Below are 15,786 nucleotides of genomic sequence, written 5' to 3' on the forward strand. Positions count from 1 at the left end.
TCTTTTCCCACCTTAGTGTGGGGCATGGTTCTCCAGAAATTATTCTTTTTCCAATGTATCCCTCTCCGGGAGCCCAATCGATGTACCAAGGACCCGCTAGAGCCAACGACCACCCAGAAGTCAGGTAGATTTAGTCCTGGGCCCAACTGATGGGGGGGGGGGGGGGGTGGGAAGGTGCACTCCCGCCTCCTGAAGAGGCCGCCAAACCCACCTCCAAGACTCCAGGTTGGGGGGAATGGGGGGCGGGGAACTACCCCTACAGATAAATCCCAACCCCTCACTTCTCAGCGGGGACCATTTGATGGCAAGGAATGCAGAGAAGGTGACGAGGCGCAGCCCCGGTTGATCACTGCAGGGCCGAATTAGTAAAAGTGCAGTCCAATGAGTCACCCACCCTAAGGCCAGGGTATCACCAGGGTCCAAACATGGAGGGCAGAGGATAGGGATCGGGCACACTGTCCGACTGCACAGCCGGTCTCCCGGAGCCCCCTCAGTTCAATAATTGCTCCCTCGTTGCGTGGGAACCCCTCCAGGTTGGTCACCCCAAGACTGGGACAGACTAAAGGCAAAGGATGTTTCGCTTGCTATCTGATGCCATTTGTTGTCTGGAGGTGCATGTTGCTGCATCTCTGTGATTGTCACCATATTTGTGCCTGTTGCGATTGTCACCATATTTGTGCATCTTGTTGGAAGAAGGACAATCTTGTTGCTCAATCTGCCCATTCAGACTGGCACAATGTACTCCCCCGAAAATACGTTGCTTCAAAATGGCCCTACTTAACTGTAGGTCTCTCCCGAAACACCGAGCTGAAATCAATATGCTCCTTATGGAATCTGAACTTGAGGTTCTCTTTCTTACAGAAACATGGATCAAACCCTCATCTGACCCAGATATAGTTCAATCACTCCCCCCCGGTTACCTTATTAAACATCAGGACAGATGTTCCGGGTCAGGGGGTGGAATCGCAATCATCTATAAAAACAATTTGTCCTGCCATTTCAAAGACCGCCCAATCCAGGATTGTGAAAACGTCCAGTTCGTCATTCACATATCCCCAGTAAAAACCCTTTCAGGTATACTTGTCTATCGTCCACCAGGACAGTCTAATCTCTTCTGCAAATCCTTAGTGGAAACTATATCATCTCTGGCATGTCTGTCACCTAACTTTACGGTTTTAGGAGATTTAAATCTCCATTTTGATGACCCGTTGAATAAATTATTGGAGGACCTCAAGGAAGATCTCGTCGCCCTTAACATTCATCTGAAAAGTAATTATCCCACCCACTCCAAGGGCCACCTATTAGACCCCATATTCACTAACCTGCCGAACCTAGTAGTGGATGAACCCCTCCCCATCCCTTGGTCAGACCATCACTTAATTCCTTTTAAGCTTCCACTCACAAACGAAGTGTCGAACAAACCCCCTCCCCAAGCACCTTCTCGCCCATGGCAACAACTAGATATAGCAGCTTGGTCCCGCGAACTAGCCTCCACTACTCCAGTCTTAGACCCAGACCCCTCCCGAGCAGATGCCCAACTTCGCTCCTGGATCGAACATTCCCTCGATGTTATCCTCCCGTCAAACCCCTCCCCAGTAAAAAGCAAACTCTTAAATCCCCCTGGTATAGTCCGGAACTGCACGATCTTAGAAAAAGGTGCAAAAAGCTTGAGCGCCTTTGGAGGAAGGACTGGGCGTACGAAAGTAAAAAGGAATATAGATCAGCCATGAGGGACTATAAAATCTGTACAAAAAATACCAAGGCAACTTTCTTTGAGGGGAAAATACTTGCTGCAGCAAATTCCGCTAAAGAAACTTATCGCATCGTCCGTCTCCTGACAAGAACGCCGGAATTACCTCCAATACCAGACCCTTCAGGCACCAGATGCAATCAACTAGCTGAGTTTTTCTCAACAAAAATTAATAATATCCTAAGAACCCTTCCTCCCCACAGGCTCCCCACACACCCCCTGATTTTCCAAACTGATACGGAGGCCCCACGTCTCGAAGCATTCCCCCTGGTGTCAACCGAAACATTCATGTCTACTCTCCACACTGTGAAAAAGTGGTGCCCCCTCTGATCCAGCACCCCTGAGCAAACTAAAAATGGTCGCTCCCACGGTCTCCATGCCCTTTATCAACCTTATTAACGCGTCCCTTGCTCAAGGAATGGTTCCAACCAACTGGAAAAAAGCCACAGTATGGGCGTTGCTCAAAAAACCCCACCTCGACCCGGCTGACCTGTCGAACTTCAGACCCATTTCCCTCCTCCCGGCTATCAGCAAAATAGCCGAGAAAATCATTAATCACCATCTATCCCATTACCTCGAGACCAACAATCTTCTCCGTCAATCCCAGACAGGGTTTAGACCAGGACAGGGAACAGATACCACACTCCTAGCTGTAGTCGAAGAAGCAAGAACCATCTTAGATATGGGGGGGTTCAGTGGCAGTGATCCTTCTAGATCTGAGTGCCGCCTTCGACACGATGGATCATGCCATCCTCATCCACCGGCTCAAAATGGCAGGAATATCCAGTGCCGCCCTGTCTTGGATTGAATCCTTTTAAAAGGCAGAACCTTCCAGGTCTCTGATGGCCCAGTTAACTCCAGACCTTTTCCCCTTCAGTGCGGGGTCCCCCAGGGCTCTTCACTGAGCCCTACTCTCTTTAACGTATACATGTCGCCCCTTGAAGATATCGTAACCCCTTTTGGTATAAAAACTGTTATGTACGCCGACGACACCCAACTGGTCGTCTCCATAAACCAGTCGACTAATTGTCTGGACAACTTGTTATTCTGTCTCCAGAACATTTCTCAATGGATGTGCGACTCCCGCCTGAAACTTAACGGTGAGAAATCCGAGATCCTCCTCCTGGGGAACCCACTCAGATTCGCTCCTTCCCTCTCCTGGCCTCCCTGCATGGGATTACCTCCTACTCCCAAGACAGAAGTCAAGAGCCTGGGTATTTGGATGGACAAGGACCTTAATTTTAAGGCCCAGGCCAGGGAAACTGCCGGCACATGCTTTGGCCTCACTAAGATAGCCCGCAAGATCCTCCACCTGATCCCCTTCCATTCCAGGAAACAGCTAATGCAGGGATTGGTCAACTCTAGACTGGACTATGGAAACGCCCTTTACTTAGGTGCTCCTGCTTCGGTCATTAACAGATTGCAGTGTGCTCAGAACGCCGCGGCTAGACTCCTGACTGGGTCTAAATCTCGAAGCTCGGCCAAACCAGCCCTCAGATCTTTACACTGGCTCCCGATTAAGGAAAGGATCACCTTTAAAGCCCTCTGCATTTCACACAAAATACTCCATGGTAAAGGCCCGCCGATCCTGAGATCTCTGGTCAAACCTCATCACTCTAACCAACACCTTAGATCAGACTCCCTCGCCCTAGCCAGCGTCCCCAGAATAAACAGGGCCCGCTCAGGGGGACGACTCTTCTCATACAATGCATCCAAGCTGTGGAACTCCCTCCCACTCCACATCCGAAGAGAATCCAACTTGCTGGCCTTTCGTAGGCAATTAAAAACTTGGCTCTTCTCTTAAATATCCTCCCCCCAACTCCCTTCTCTATTAGCCACTGGTCGATTTTCAGCGCTGGGATGCCCCAGGGTAGCTACGCGCTTTATAAATCGGAAATCAAATCAAGGATCCAGCCCCCGCCTCATGGGTCACTGAAAGTCGAAGACCGGGGGCAGATGAATGGGCCCGGGCTTGCTGGTCAAATGCACAGCCGGTCGCCTTAGCCCCCCTCGGGCCAGACAGTCGTACCCCCCTTTGCTTGGGCCCCCGGCCCCTGCCTCACTACATTCTGTGCATGGCGCGGATTCATTCCAGTCTCCAGACTCAGCTCGATTGACGTCAGGGCCTCACTTACCCGCACTGGTGGGGACTACCAGAGGCAGGAGTGCCCAGAATGCAGCACCTCCGGGGCGCAGCGGGATTACCTCTCTCCCCCGCCGGGGGACACCATGATCCAACTCAAGCAGCACAGGCCGGGTGGCCTCACTCCCCCCACCCGGTTTAGCCACGGGGAGCAAGCCTGCAAGATGGCAGCCAGATAATAGAGTCACTGGCCTCAGAGGACGGGGACCCCTTCAGGTGACAGTCCGGTCCCACGAAGACACATCCCCGCTGCAGCCACCAAGCGGGTCGGTCACCAAAGAGGTCCAAGAAGGAGGGGCCCACCGGGCGCATGGCAGGTGAGGCCCGTCCCGACCCCGCCACCAGTCTGGCAATCCGCTCGGCTCCAGCCGAGTCTGGCGATCAAAGCTCTCTAAGTGGGGGTGTCGGAGGCCCATCCGCAGCCTTGGAATTCCGGGAATACTCTCCGGTCACCAAAAATCGTCACCCAGGGCCCCCACAGTGGGGTCCCAGGCCTCCACCAGGCCGGCCACTTCCACGAGGCCCATGTCCAAGATGGTGGGCGAAGTCACTCTCCCCGGTCGTCCACTATGTATCTGCCCCCAGCTCGGGCCCAGAAAAGAAAGCGGGCTGCAGATATGGGGTAGACTGGTTGGTGGACTATAGGAAGGGGCCCATTTGTGCCCACGAGGATCCGCTGCTGCTAGTTTCCTCTGGCTGGCTGCTGGAGGACAGAGACACCGCGAGGTGCGTCCTACTCCATCGGACTCTTGGCCACGCCCCCTTGAGTCCCTTTTTGACACTATTGTTCAGGGAGATGGTGCAATAACTCTTGTATCTCATCGGGCTCTGATATAACGTGAAAGTAAACCTACAGAATTCACAATGTGTTTGGCTACTTGTGCAACAACACCGTTCCCTGCAACATCGTATTTTGACTTTTTGTCCACTGGAGGAGCATCTCCAGTGCCCCTGGAATTGGTCCTTTTTCTAGCCATGTGGACTACTACTGAATCAGGGGGAACTTGGCCCTTGATTCATTCTGAGTCTGATGGACATGCCTTGTATTTTTTGTCGACTCTGGGTGTTATCACCCTGGACTTAAGTGGCTGCTTAAAAATCTCCTCTGTGGATTTGAGCATGACTCTTAACACAGGCAAGGTCCGCACTGTCCTACGAGACCCTGTTTAGTGTCTCTACTAAAAAGTCCTCTTCGTCTAGTAAAGTGTGGAGATCCACTTTATGGTAGTGTGATGTTGTACGAATCACCTCCTGATAATTTGTGGTATCATTTGGTGGCAAGGGTTTTAAGGGGTACAGATCTGGATCTGGATCTACAGGGTCTGCATCATAGTGATCCCATGGATCCCGTATATTGTCTGGGTCTCCCCGTGGGTCTGGAAAAAATGGCATACCATATAGTGCTAAATCCTCCCCTGTATCAATGTCCCCTGTTGAAAATGGTGTGAGTGATGTGTGTGGCTGCTCTGAAGGAAGGTTTTCAGGTGAATGCGTATGAGCTGGTGATGTTGCTGCAATACAGGCAGTAGAGCTGGAGGAAGAGGAGCTATAGGTGTAAAAGCAGATGGAGGAGGAGCAATGAGGAAAAAGAATAGGGGTAGTGCCCCTAGGTTTCTGTTTCTTATACCATGATTTCCTCCTCAAATGTCTTCTCCCTAAATGTCTTCTCCCTTTTTAGGAGTGTATCACTTATAGCTGGAGGAGGTTTTGCCCTTAATTTGCCTGTGTCTGGATGAATAAATACAGTCCTTTGTCATTTATCAAGTTTATCTAGATGTTTTTCAAGAACTGGCTGAACAGCCTGCTGTTTTGGCTCTGACATTGTCTTTATCGGTTTCGACATCCAGGGTAGTTTTGGAGCAGACAGGATTTTGGACACCGATGAGGATTTCGGTGACTGATGGTGTTTCGGTGCCGATGGTGTCTTTGGATTTGTTGGCGCCAAAGGTATCTTTGGGTATTGCGGCGTCAAAGGTACCTTTGGGTCTGATGGAGGTTTATGGTGCATCGAAGGCAGTGAATCTGTTTTTTTCAGTACTGGCACTGAGGAGACCTTTACATTTTTTAACTGTTCCATGTTTGTTGAATATTTTGCTGGCGGAGGGACTTGAGTGTGCTCCTTAGCCATGGCCCGAGGGCAGTGGGGTTCCGACAGTCACCTTAGCTGTTTTTTGCGGGGGTGTAGGAGGCTTTCGCCGGTGTACGTGTGGAGGGATCAGGGTCGGAGTCAGAGCCTTCGCCATTGCTAGCCAGCATTATAGGGATGTGTATCAGTCTCACCTGTGCCTTGGTATCCTCAGTCTCCTCTTCCGGCTCAACTAACTGCTCCCCGAAAATATCAGGCACATCTGCTGCATGTTGTGTCTGCATGGTGGAGTGGGCCCAATTACTTTCCCTCCACTGCTGAAGCATCTTCAAGCAAAAGGCCAGGCACGCCTCACACAACACCTCGTCGTGCTCCGGGGATAAGCAGATAAGCGAAGTTGGTGTCTATAAATACAACAAAGTCGAACTGGACGAGGGTGGGCGGATCAAAATGCTGAAGGAACAACAGTCGGTGCAATGTTTGTCGAAGTTTCCGTCAATGGGTGATGAAAAAACGGGGTGCTGGACGGGTGTTGTGATAGAAATTGAGCTTTGGTCATGGAACTCCAGGATCGCCATCCGACATCGACACCAGATGGCGAAAAAAAGCAATTAACAAAGGAACCAACGATCATGCGTAACACAGACTATAGGAGGAGTCACTATACCTCGTGACTTGAACAGCTTCTTTGAAACGTCCAAGCCCAACACTAGATGGCAGGAGTATGCTAAGCATAGGAAGGTTACAAAATTTGTAGGGATGCACAAAATACCTACCACCCAGAGTTCCCCAATAAAAAAGGTATCCCACTTAAATGGGTAGGGCTATCACTATGGGGCTTGTTGAGGGCATGGGAGTATGGTCAATGCCAGGGTGGATGCTCCCAAAAGCATTTTATATTAAAAAGTATTTCTCCTGGTGTCTAGTTGGCTCCCCCCCCCCCTTCCGCCCATGCGGGAAGGATAGATTACAAGTACGCCTCCCAATATGCCCACCAGGGATGGCAGACCATAGGCGTCCCCTGCCCCTCCCCGGAAGTGTAGGTGTGAGGAAACTGGGTGTATTATATGGTGTGGTTGTGCAACTTCACCTTATAATACACTCACCAACCCCTTTAGGACCCTTACGCTTAACTCGTCAAACCAAGTATAAAACGTTTAAACAGCACCAAAACAATTGAAGAAATGGACTATACATCAAAGAAATCCGACCCCAATTTATAAAAATAGACTGTATTTTTAAGTATGTTTAGACAACACAATGAAAAAGATCTACTGGAGGATCCTGGAGATTATAGAACTTACAAGGTATAGTAAATCAAAGTGTTTTATTCAACTGTGAGCAAGCATTGGCAAATTCAACAACTTTGACACTTGGAAGCTTTTTTGAATAAAAAGTTGGGCAAGTTGTAATGCGGTTGGTTAGAGTCACTTAGGGCGACTAACTCCAGTAGAGAGCCAGTCAGGGGGACCAGCAAGGTACTCAGAAACAGTTACCTCCACAAAAGAAGCAGTCTTCAGACAGGTCCCGATGCAGAGGATACAGGATGCTGAAAGATGCACAAGAATGCAATGGGTGAGACCCAGTCGACAGGGGTCTTCCTGCAGGGACTCCTCTGTCCACAAAGGTGATGAAGGGGGGGTTGGACACAGGGTTTCAGGTCCACAAGGTCCTCTCCAGTCTGGCTGAAGTCCACTCGCCAATGGACTACCAGTTGTCCGGTGTCGCAGCCAAATCCAAATCCAAATCCAAATCCTTCTCCAGACTGTAACTTGCCTTCTGGGTGACCAAGCTGCACTTTGATGACTGTCCCGGTCCAGAAGACTCTGGTGCAACCGCTAAGTGTCATGTCATGGTCCTGCACGACGGCAGGGAGCAGCAATCATGGGATACATGCGCACTATGCTCCAGAGGAGGAGTCATCTACCATACAAAGACTCTTCCAGGAGAACAACAAAGTGTAATCATCCGGGCCCACCACCAGATGGCAATCTATGCACTAGTGTGTGATCTGCAGCCCATATGCCTCGAACAGTAAATATAAAAGTAAACTGAGAACCTACACAGGCGTCCGGGGAGGAGGGTGGGTGCATGTGAATCTACAGCACTTTATGCCAAGAACGGATGCTTACAGGGTACGCAACATAATCCGTTCGAGACATGTGCAGCTGTAGATATACATGCTTAGCATAGACTGTAAATCAGTTGCTCTCCTAAACCAGTGGCTAGCCTGCGGGGTTAGCAGTTGTTTGAAAAAGAGTATGTAGCACTGCTTGTCCAACACTGGATTGTTGACGTGCTAATACATCCAGAGTAATGCTTAGTGAAAGTGTGTGGTGAGGAACATGTTGCTGCTTTGCAAGGATCAGCAATTGGTATGTTCCCTAGGAATGCCATAAGGCTCTTATCTTGTGAGTTGTGTCAGCCCTGAAGAAGGGGGGGGGGGGGGGGGGGGGGACATGTAAATGTATTTTACCTTTAGCATAACAAGTTTGAATGCATTTGACGACCCATCTAGAAATCCCTAGTTTTGAGACTGGGTTTCCAGTGTGAAGAGATGAAAAAGCAACAAATAATTGCTTGGTTTTCTTAAATGTTTTGGTTCTATCGATATACTACAGTTAAGCTCTTTTTTCATCTAGAGTATGAAGAGGTCTCTCTGCAACTGTTTCAGGTTGCGGAAAGAAGATAGGTAATTAAATTGACAGGTTAATACGGAATGCTGAGACTACTTTGGGGAGGAACTTTGGGTTTGTTCTGAGCAGTACTTTGCTTCTGTGGAGTTGGAAGAATGGTTCTTCTAAAGTTACTGCCTGGAGCTCATTGACATGTCTGAGCTACCTTCCAAGATAAGTATTGGAGTAGGCAGGAATGTAGTGGCTAAAATGGTGGCCCCATGAGCCTTGTTAGTACAATGTTAAGATTCCAAGCTGGTGCTGATGGAAATGTGGGTGGAATTACTCTAAAGTCTTTCTATAAATGTATTGAGGACTGGTATCTTAACTATAGATGTATGTTGTCTGTTTTGTAGGCTTTATAGAGCACCTACTGAACAAACTAATGGTGAAGCACTCTTATCTCAGTGTTGAGAGATGTAGGAGAGTGGCACCGACTGCATAGTTGCCCCCACCTTTTTGCTGATGTTTTGACTGTTTTATGACTCTAGCCAGGCTGTGGCCCTGCTATCCAGGACCCCAGCCTATCTGCTTCTTCTCTAAACTGATGTGAGTACCCTAGGTACAACCCAATTGGATACTGAGGATACCCTGTCAGCCCTTGTAGATGGTACCCTAGGTACCCAGGGCATGGGTCCCTCAGAGGCCTACCAGGGCTGCAGCACTTGTTGTGCCACCCTGGGACAGCCATACCAAATGATACCACCAGACCACTACTGTAGTCTGGGTAAGGTAATGCTTGCACCCCCTTACAGGGATACAGATACCCTGTATCCCACCTATGTACAATACATGTATTCTCATTGGTCACCCCTCAAGCAGGTCTTGCTAATCCTACAAGGCAGGGTGCTGGGATATGTGTGAGGGGGGACCCCTACCTGACTAGGGCCCCTCTGCAACCCTCGTAAAACCATTGCTGGGTTGTTTGTAGTGTAGCCATACCATATACTCTTAACCGCATTATAAGTATATCGCGATAGCGTGATAACTTGAAAATGGCTACACAGAACCATATCGTGTTTGGTGTCAAACATGTAGGAATCATACCCCCAGTCCAGTCATGGGCATGAGGGCATGATTCCCCCCTGCTAAAGGGGTGATATGGGAAAAGCGGCAGAATTGAGACACCAATTTAAAAGTGCACACGTATCACAAAATGGATGCTACTCGCCACCCACATGACTCTGGCTGCCTGTTGCTGGGCGAAACCCCAGCCTCGGCAGCTGGACAATAGGGATCCTGTTGCAGGGAGGTGCCAGCACCTTCCCAGACAGGCTATGTGGAACTGGGTGGGTGCACCATAGGATGCCTTTCAGAGTTGCACGTAGGCTGCTACAGCGCCTACATTCTGCATACACCGCCTGGAACCGGTTCAGGTGCATCCTGCCCCTCGCCCAGGCGGTAAACACACAAAGGGGAGAGGGTGTAACCACCCTTTCCCGCCTCAACTCCCATTGGTAGACACTGATCTGGATACTCCCCTCATCTTGTGGATAAAGGTGAATAACGTGTCCCCAGATAATCAGATTAATCTTGGACTTCACAGACTTGACCTTCGACGAGCTGCTGCCCAGCTGACTGAAGAAATCTCCCTTGGGGTAAAGGAGTTACCCCCCTGCTTGGCAGGCACCTGAAACACTGCAAGTGACCCAGTTGAAACTTCGCTGCTCCTTCGGACATCGACGACTCCTCTCAACCTTGAGGTGGGTTTCCTAGCATCCCAGAGGCCAGTGAGCGTGCCCAGCACGTCTGAGCACCGTGGACCGCGTGGGTGCCGAGATCCCCAATACCCCAGGGCACCGGCCACCGCTTGCGTAGCACACGACCCTGACCAGTGGGGAAGTTGTGCTTTGGCCCAATATTGAGCCAACATCTCAGCAGCAACTGTGCCAAAGATCAGCACCCTAGCTCACTCCGGTGGCCCGTGGGAACCCATTTACGCACTCCAAATTGCTGCCTTCCGCGGTCCCTTGTCTCTCGACTTGTGGGCCCTGGCGGAGGACAATCCTTACTTTTAAGAGTTCCCCTGGTTGCTCCAGGCCTGCTCTACAGTCTCCTCGAAGGAGACCTCTCACAGACCTCGTGGGTCTGCACCAGTAGCTAATTTGTTCATCTTGCGTGGGTTGCGGTTGCCAAGGCTTAGTGGATCTAATCCGGACACTAACACCGCAGCGACCCTCATCCTTCGTGGGACAGTCGCCCTCCAGAAGCTGGCCTTCCTTGAAGCCTCCCGGAGCCCGTGGTTGCAGATCCAAGCTACACCTTTTCAACTTGAAGCACCCGACATTGAAGGGCTTTTTTCCTTGAGCTCCCTGGTCACTGTGCCGTGACCAAGACTCTGTCCCCTCTGCTTTCAGGTTCTTCTCTACAAGATCTACAACTTCATTCTTCACGGCATCATCGACGATTTTGGCTAGCAGCAGTTTTGTATATTTTCCCATTGAAAATCAGCCCGCGACCCGACATCGAAAACGACCTATGCACCCGGCTTCCCTGGGGCACGTAACAGTGGTACCTCGGTACTCTCGTGGTAGTGGGCTCCTCAAAAGCTTAACTCTAAGTCTTTAACTTTGAACTCCTGCTAGAAGTGTCTTTAATCTGTTTAAATCAAACCGCAACATTCTCCATAGGCTTTAATAGAGATCCCGATAGCAGCTATTTCCACTGTACGCGCCTCCCGTGGGTCCCCTTCCTCATCACCTGGGGTTTATTCTCAAGGGGCCAGCAAACCTAAATGCCCTAGGCATTGTCTGTAGAATTGTCGTGGTTCTTATACCACTTTAATATATGGTTTGGTCCCCCCCTGGGGCCCTGTGATTCCAGTGCTATTTATTGTATCTATAAATGCTTGTTTGAATTGTAACTTTACCTCTAGCCTCATAAAGAGACATGTGGGATTCTGCTTAGAATAAACACATATTTTATATAAATACCTGTGTGGACTACTCTTTCATTTGGTCATTCAAGAGGTTATCTATGGTAAAACAATAAGCTTAACACTCCTTCAAGACTTAGCCTGAAGGCTGCTCTCCACAGCTACCACTAGGATAGCTTTCGTTAAAGGTTGTCTTTTAAACCCATCACCTTAAAAGTCGAATTGGACTGGTGCAAGGTGGCCACTATAACTAGTGACCAGCATATGCCAGGCCAACTTCTCACAAGAGACATGATCTAGGTTTGTCCTCCTAATTTATTTTCTGTGTTTATTAGCCCTGGAACCCTCAGCAGCAAGTCATCAGAATCAGAACATACATGGCATTGCCACATGGGTTGGTGAACAAAAAATACTGTTATATGCTGACAACATTCTCGCTAAGCTAGTGAATCCCTGCCAGAACGTATGGCCCAAGTATTTGTCTTATCCCTGTTCTCTGGGCAGGTCTGTGTAACACAAACAATTTATATTGTTGTTTATAGCTCCTTTGACTCTGATCGTAGACTCCGGTCACCAAAGTGAAGCTCATAAACATGGCCTCTTGCAGAGGAAGAAGGAAAGGAAAAGGTGGAGAGCACCTGTGAAGGAGACAGAATGGATGAATGCAAAGATTGCTAGTTGGAGGGGTGACTGGAGAGAATGATGGATGAAAAGAAATGAAGGATGGAGTGGATGGAGAAGATGGATAAAGAATGATGAGAAAGGTGAATAGATGGAGATACACGATCAATGGAAGGAAGGAAAGGATGAATTGATGGAGTAAGAAAGGGGAGAAGGATGGATGGCTGAATGGATAAAAAACAAAGGAAATAGCAAACGAAGAGAAGGGCTGATGGATGGTATGACAAAGTAATAATAAATGATGGCTGAAGAGATGGATGGAGAGAAGGATGAATGGAGAAGAGGGTGGATGAATGGATTGAGGAAAAACAGTGATGGAAGATGCAAGAAGGAATGAGGCACGAGGGATGATTGAGAAGGAAGAATGAAGAGATGGCAAGACAAAATGATTTATGATGGATGGAAAGGAAGCAAGAAAGGAAAAAAACAAAGAAGGACGAGACAAGAGAGGAAGGTTAAAAAAAAGAAAGGGAGAGAAGGACAGCTAAAGAGAAATGTGGAAGTAAAGAAAGGATGGAAAGAAGGAAGTAAAGATGAAGAAAGAAGGATGGAGAGAGGAAAGTCAAAAGACTGAAAAAATGGCAGAAAGAAGAAATGAAAGAAATGTAAACAATCTCCTGAATGATTGCAGGGCTCATTTGCTTCACCTGCTCGCTTATTTCTCTTTTAGACATGGCTCATTATTTCTTTTTTCTGATTTCTCCCTTGAATACCTGTTGACAAAACTACCACAGATGCTTCACTAGAGGAGATGCATTTCAGATGGGTGCCAATCTGCTCAAAATAACTGGCAATCGTTATTAACAGAGAGTTGGAAAATATGGCTAAAGACAATTATTCCTCTACTAGAAAAGAGTATCAAGGAGGTACAGCTATTGATGTGGCCAGTTCTCATGTAGTCAAGATGACGAATGCCCTATGATTTAATCAGCACTATTTCTTTAAAAGCTCAAGTGACCTGTTAAAAATGAAATGGGGACACTCAAAACCTTGACTAAAAACAGCTAAATGTCATGCAGCCACGATGACTGGGGAGGCATGAGGCTGCCCTAAATGTAATCATACGGGTTGGCCCATCAACTGGCTTCTGTGGCCTACAAGCTCTAACTATAAAGAGATGTCCATGGGGTGTTCATATTGAAACAGCTGTCCTACATATTTGCCAGAGGACTGCATTCTTATTATTATTCTTAAAGAAAACATAGGAGCTTGGACATTAACATTATGAATGATTGGATCCAGTTTATCAGCACAACAGCTTATGCATGGTACCCTGCGCATAAGAAATAAGGGATTAACAAACAGATACACATGGGTCCACCAATATGGCCGAATTTTGACCAACTAATTAACCGAAAAGCGATTCATTCAAAACGATATGAGGACAACTGATAAGAAAACATGATTAAATCTTCAAATGAATCGGTCTTGAGTTCCTAATGCCCTGCTCCCAATACTGGAATTACTGGAAACTATCACAAAGCTGCAATAGATTCTAGATCTGAAGGTGAAAATTAATTCAGAACTCACAAATGAAGCACATATAGAAATGGCATAAAGAGGCACAGTGTCAAGCCTTTATGATATCTTCATTGATCACTAATTCTCCCTGCTTAATGCACCAGCTCTCAAAGTACAGTGGGAAAACCATATCGTATCGAAATTCATGAATGAAGGCTGGGACAAACTCCTTTCACAACATGAAAAGTGACTAAGGGAAGCATGCCTGAAAAGTAACTATTTTAAAATACCACACACATGGCATTGGTCACCATCTCACCTACATACCTAATTAACATCTCAGTACATATTCACTAGGACTGCCAAACTGACTCAATAATTGGTCAAATGTATAGACTTAGATGTAAACATGTTTGGAGGTTACTGAAACTCTTACTGTTAATACTTTAATGCTGCATGGCAGAAGTAATTTTTTTAATGGTGTGTTCTACCACATTAGACAATGATTTGTCTACATTACTGTCAGTGGTAAAGTTAGGCATCCTAGGATACTGGAAAACACAACTATGCACATGAGAAATAGCTACGTAACATGTACAGAATGGCTCTCCATACATTTTACACAATAAATGTTATTGTACCAAAATCAGAGGCATTTGGGGGAGATTCCTCAACACATCTTGCACTTCACTGCTAGCTTTATTTGCTTCTGGCCTAAAGGGAGTGAGATAAATGTAAGTATGCATGATCATATATATAATTATTAATGTCATTGAATTGATTTCTCATAATTGATGATGCCTTATCTATCACTAAGTACCCATCACTATTGTGGTAGTGGCTACCTTATTTTACCTACTTCACTTTCCTTTAAATTGAAGAGGGAAGTTTGCTATTGTGATACAGTACTCTGTAAAATAGTTTTATTCTGAGAAACCTACATATACTAGCCATTGACTTTACTACTTTACACAGACTCATGTTACTGTTTATAGAATAGGGAGAGGGAAGATATTACATGCATCAATCTGTAAAATGAAGCCTGCATCTTTGAGCAATATTTTGTATCTCAATAAAAACAAATGTTCCAAAAAAGAAACCACAGAACGAGAAGAAGCCGACTAACACTGAAATAGCCTTCACAGTGTAGTGACTGTCAAAGGGAAAAATGTAAGCAACATTCGCCTGAAATGAAAAATGATGCATTCTGGCCAAAGGACACATCTCACACAGCTCTACTGGTCCAGAAATGATTTTTAGCAGTCAAAATTATTCCATAATTCATTTACGAAAGTGCAGATTTGGCAGCTAAAAGGCTGCATTATGTTCTAAAGGTACCAACCGCCATTGAGCAGATTCAGAGAGCCCAGACACCTTCTGGATTATCCAGAGGATGTGGGTGATGGCACTAAACTTTCTTGATCTCAAGCACTTACTATGAAGGTTCAAACCTACAGCAAATAGTCTTCAAGTTTCCAGCAGCATCAGTACATAATATTGTATTGGGTTGAGTCAAGGAAAACAACATGTTAATTTTGAAAATTATCTAAAAAATAATTGTTCACACAAAGATTAAACTACTATCGCACTTTCATCAAATGAATAATCAATACTTAAGAACATTCACCAGTTCAGAGTTTATTCAACCTCATGGAGCTCTGGGATGACAAAGAAAGGGAATTCTTGATTCAACACATACCTATACTTCGGTTGTGGGTTCTCTTCATCTTCTGGTGGAGGCTCTGGGGGCATGATAAACACGGTATGCTCACTCTTCTGTGACTCATCCAACTCTATAAGCCTCATGTCTTCCACAAACTCTGCATCAACCTTGCATCAAAAACAAAACAAAAGCTATTATTAAAGTACATTTTAATTAGGCTCTGCTAGTCAACACAATATTTTATTTCACCAAAACAGTACCCCTCTGGAGCCTCGATCACTAGCAACAACTGAATACACTCTTCAGCTACTGACGTTTTACCAGTGTTTAGCCTTATAATCATGGCAATTCCTACATTTAATGTAAAACGTACTGGGTATCTCTACTATTGAGAAATAAATAAAAAGCAGACAAACTGTTAAGATAATCCAGAAAGAAAAAAACAGTTCAAT

At 46.8% G+C, this 15,786-nt stretch overlaps 1 protein-coding gene across 2 annotated transcripts in view; it reads right to left on the reverse strand.

Moving 5' to 3' along the window:
- Positions 1–15,786, reverse strand: part of DENND4C (DENN domain containing 4C) — a 1,124,311-nt gene that overhangs the window by 525,960 nt on the left and 582,565 nt on the right. For both annotated transcript variants that reach the window (XM_085634595.1, XM_085634603.1), the window contains one exon: positions 15,371–15,501. In XM_085634595.1, coding sequence (XP_085490721.1) covers positions 15,371–15,501 — 131 coding nt within the window. The remainder of the gene's footprint in view (positions 1–15,370; positions 15,502–15,786) is intronic.

The sequence above is a fragment of the Triturus cristatus genome, chromosome 2_1, assembly GCF_964204655.1.
Source record: "Triturus cristatus chromosome 2_1, aTriCri1.1, whole genome shotgun sequence".
NCBI classification, from domain to species: Eukaryota; Metazoa; Chordata; class Amphibia; order Caudata; family Salamandridae; genus Triturus; species Triturus cristatus.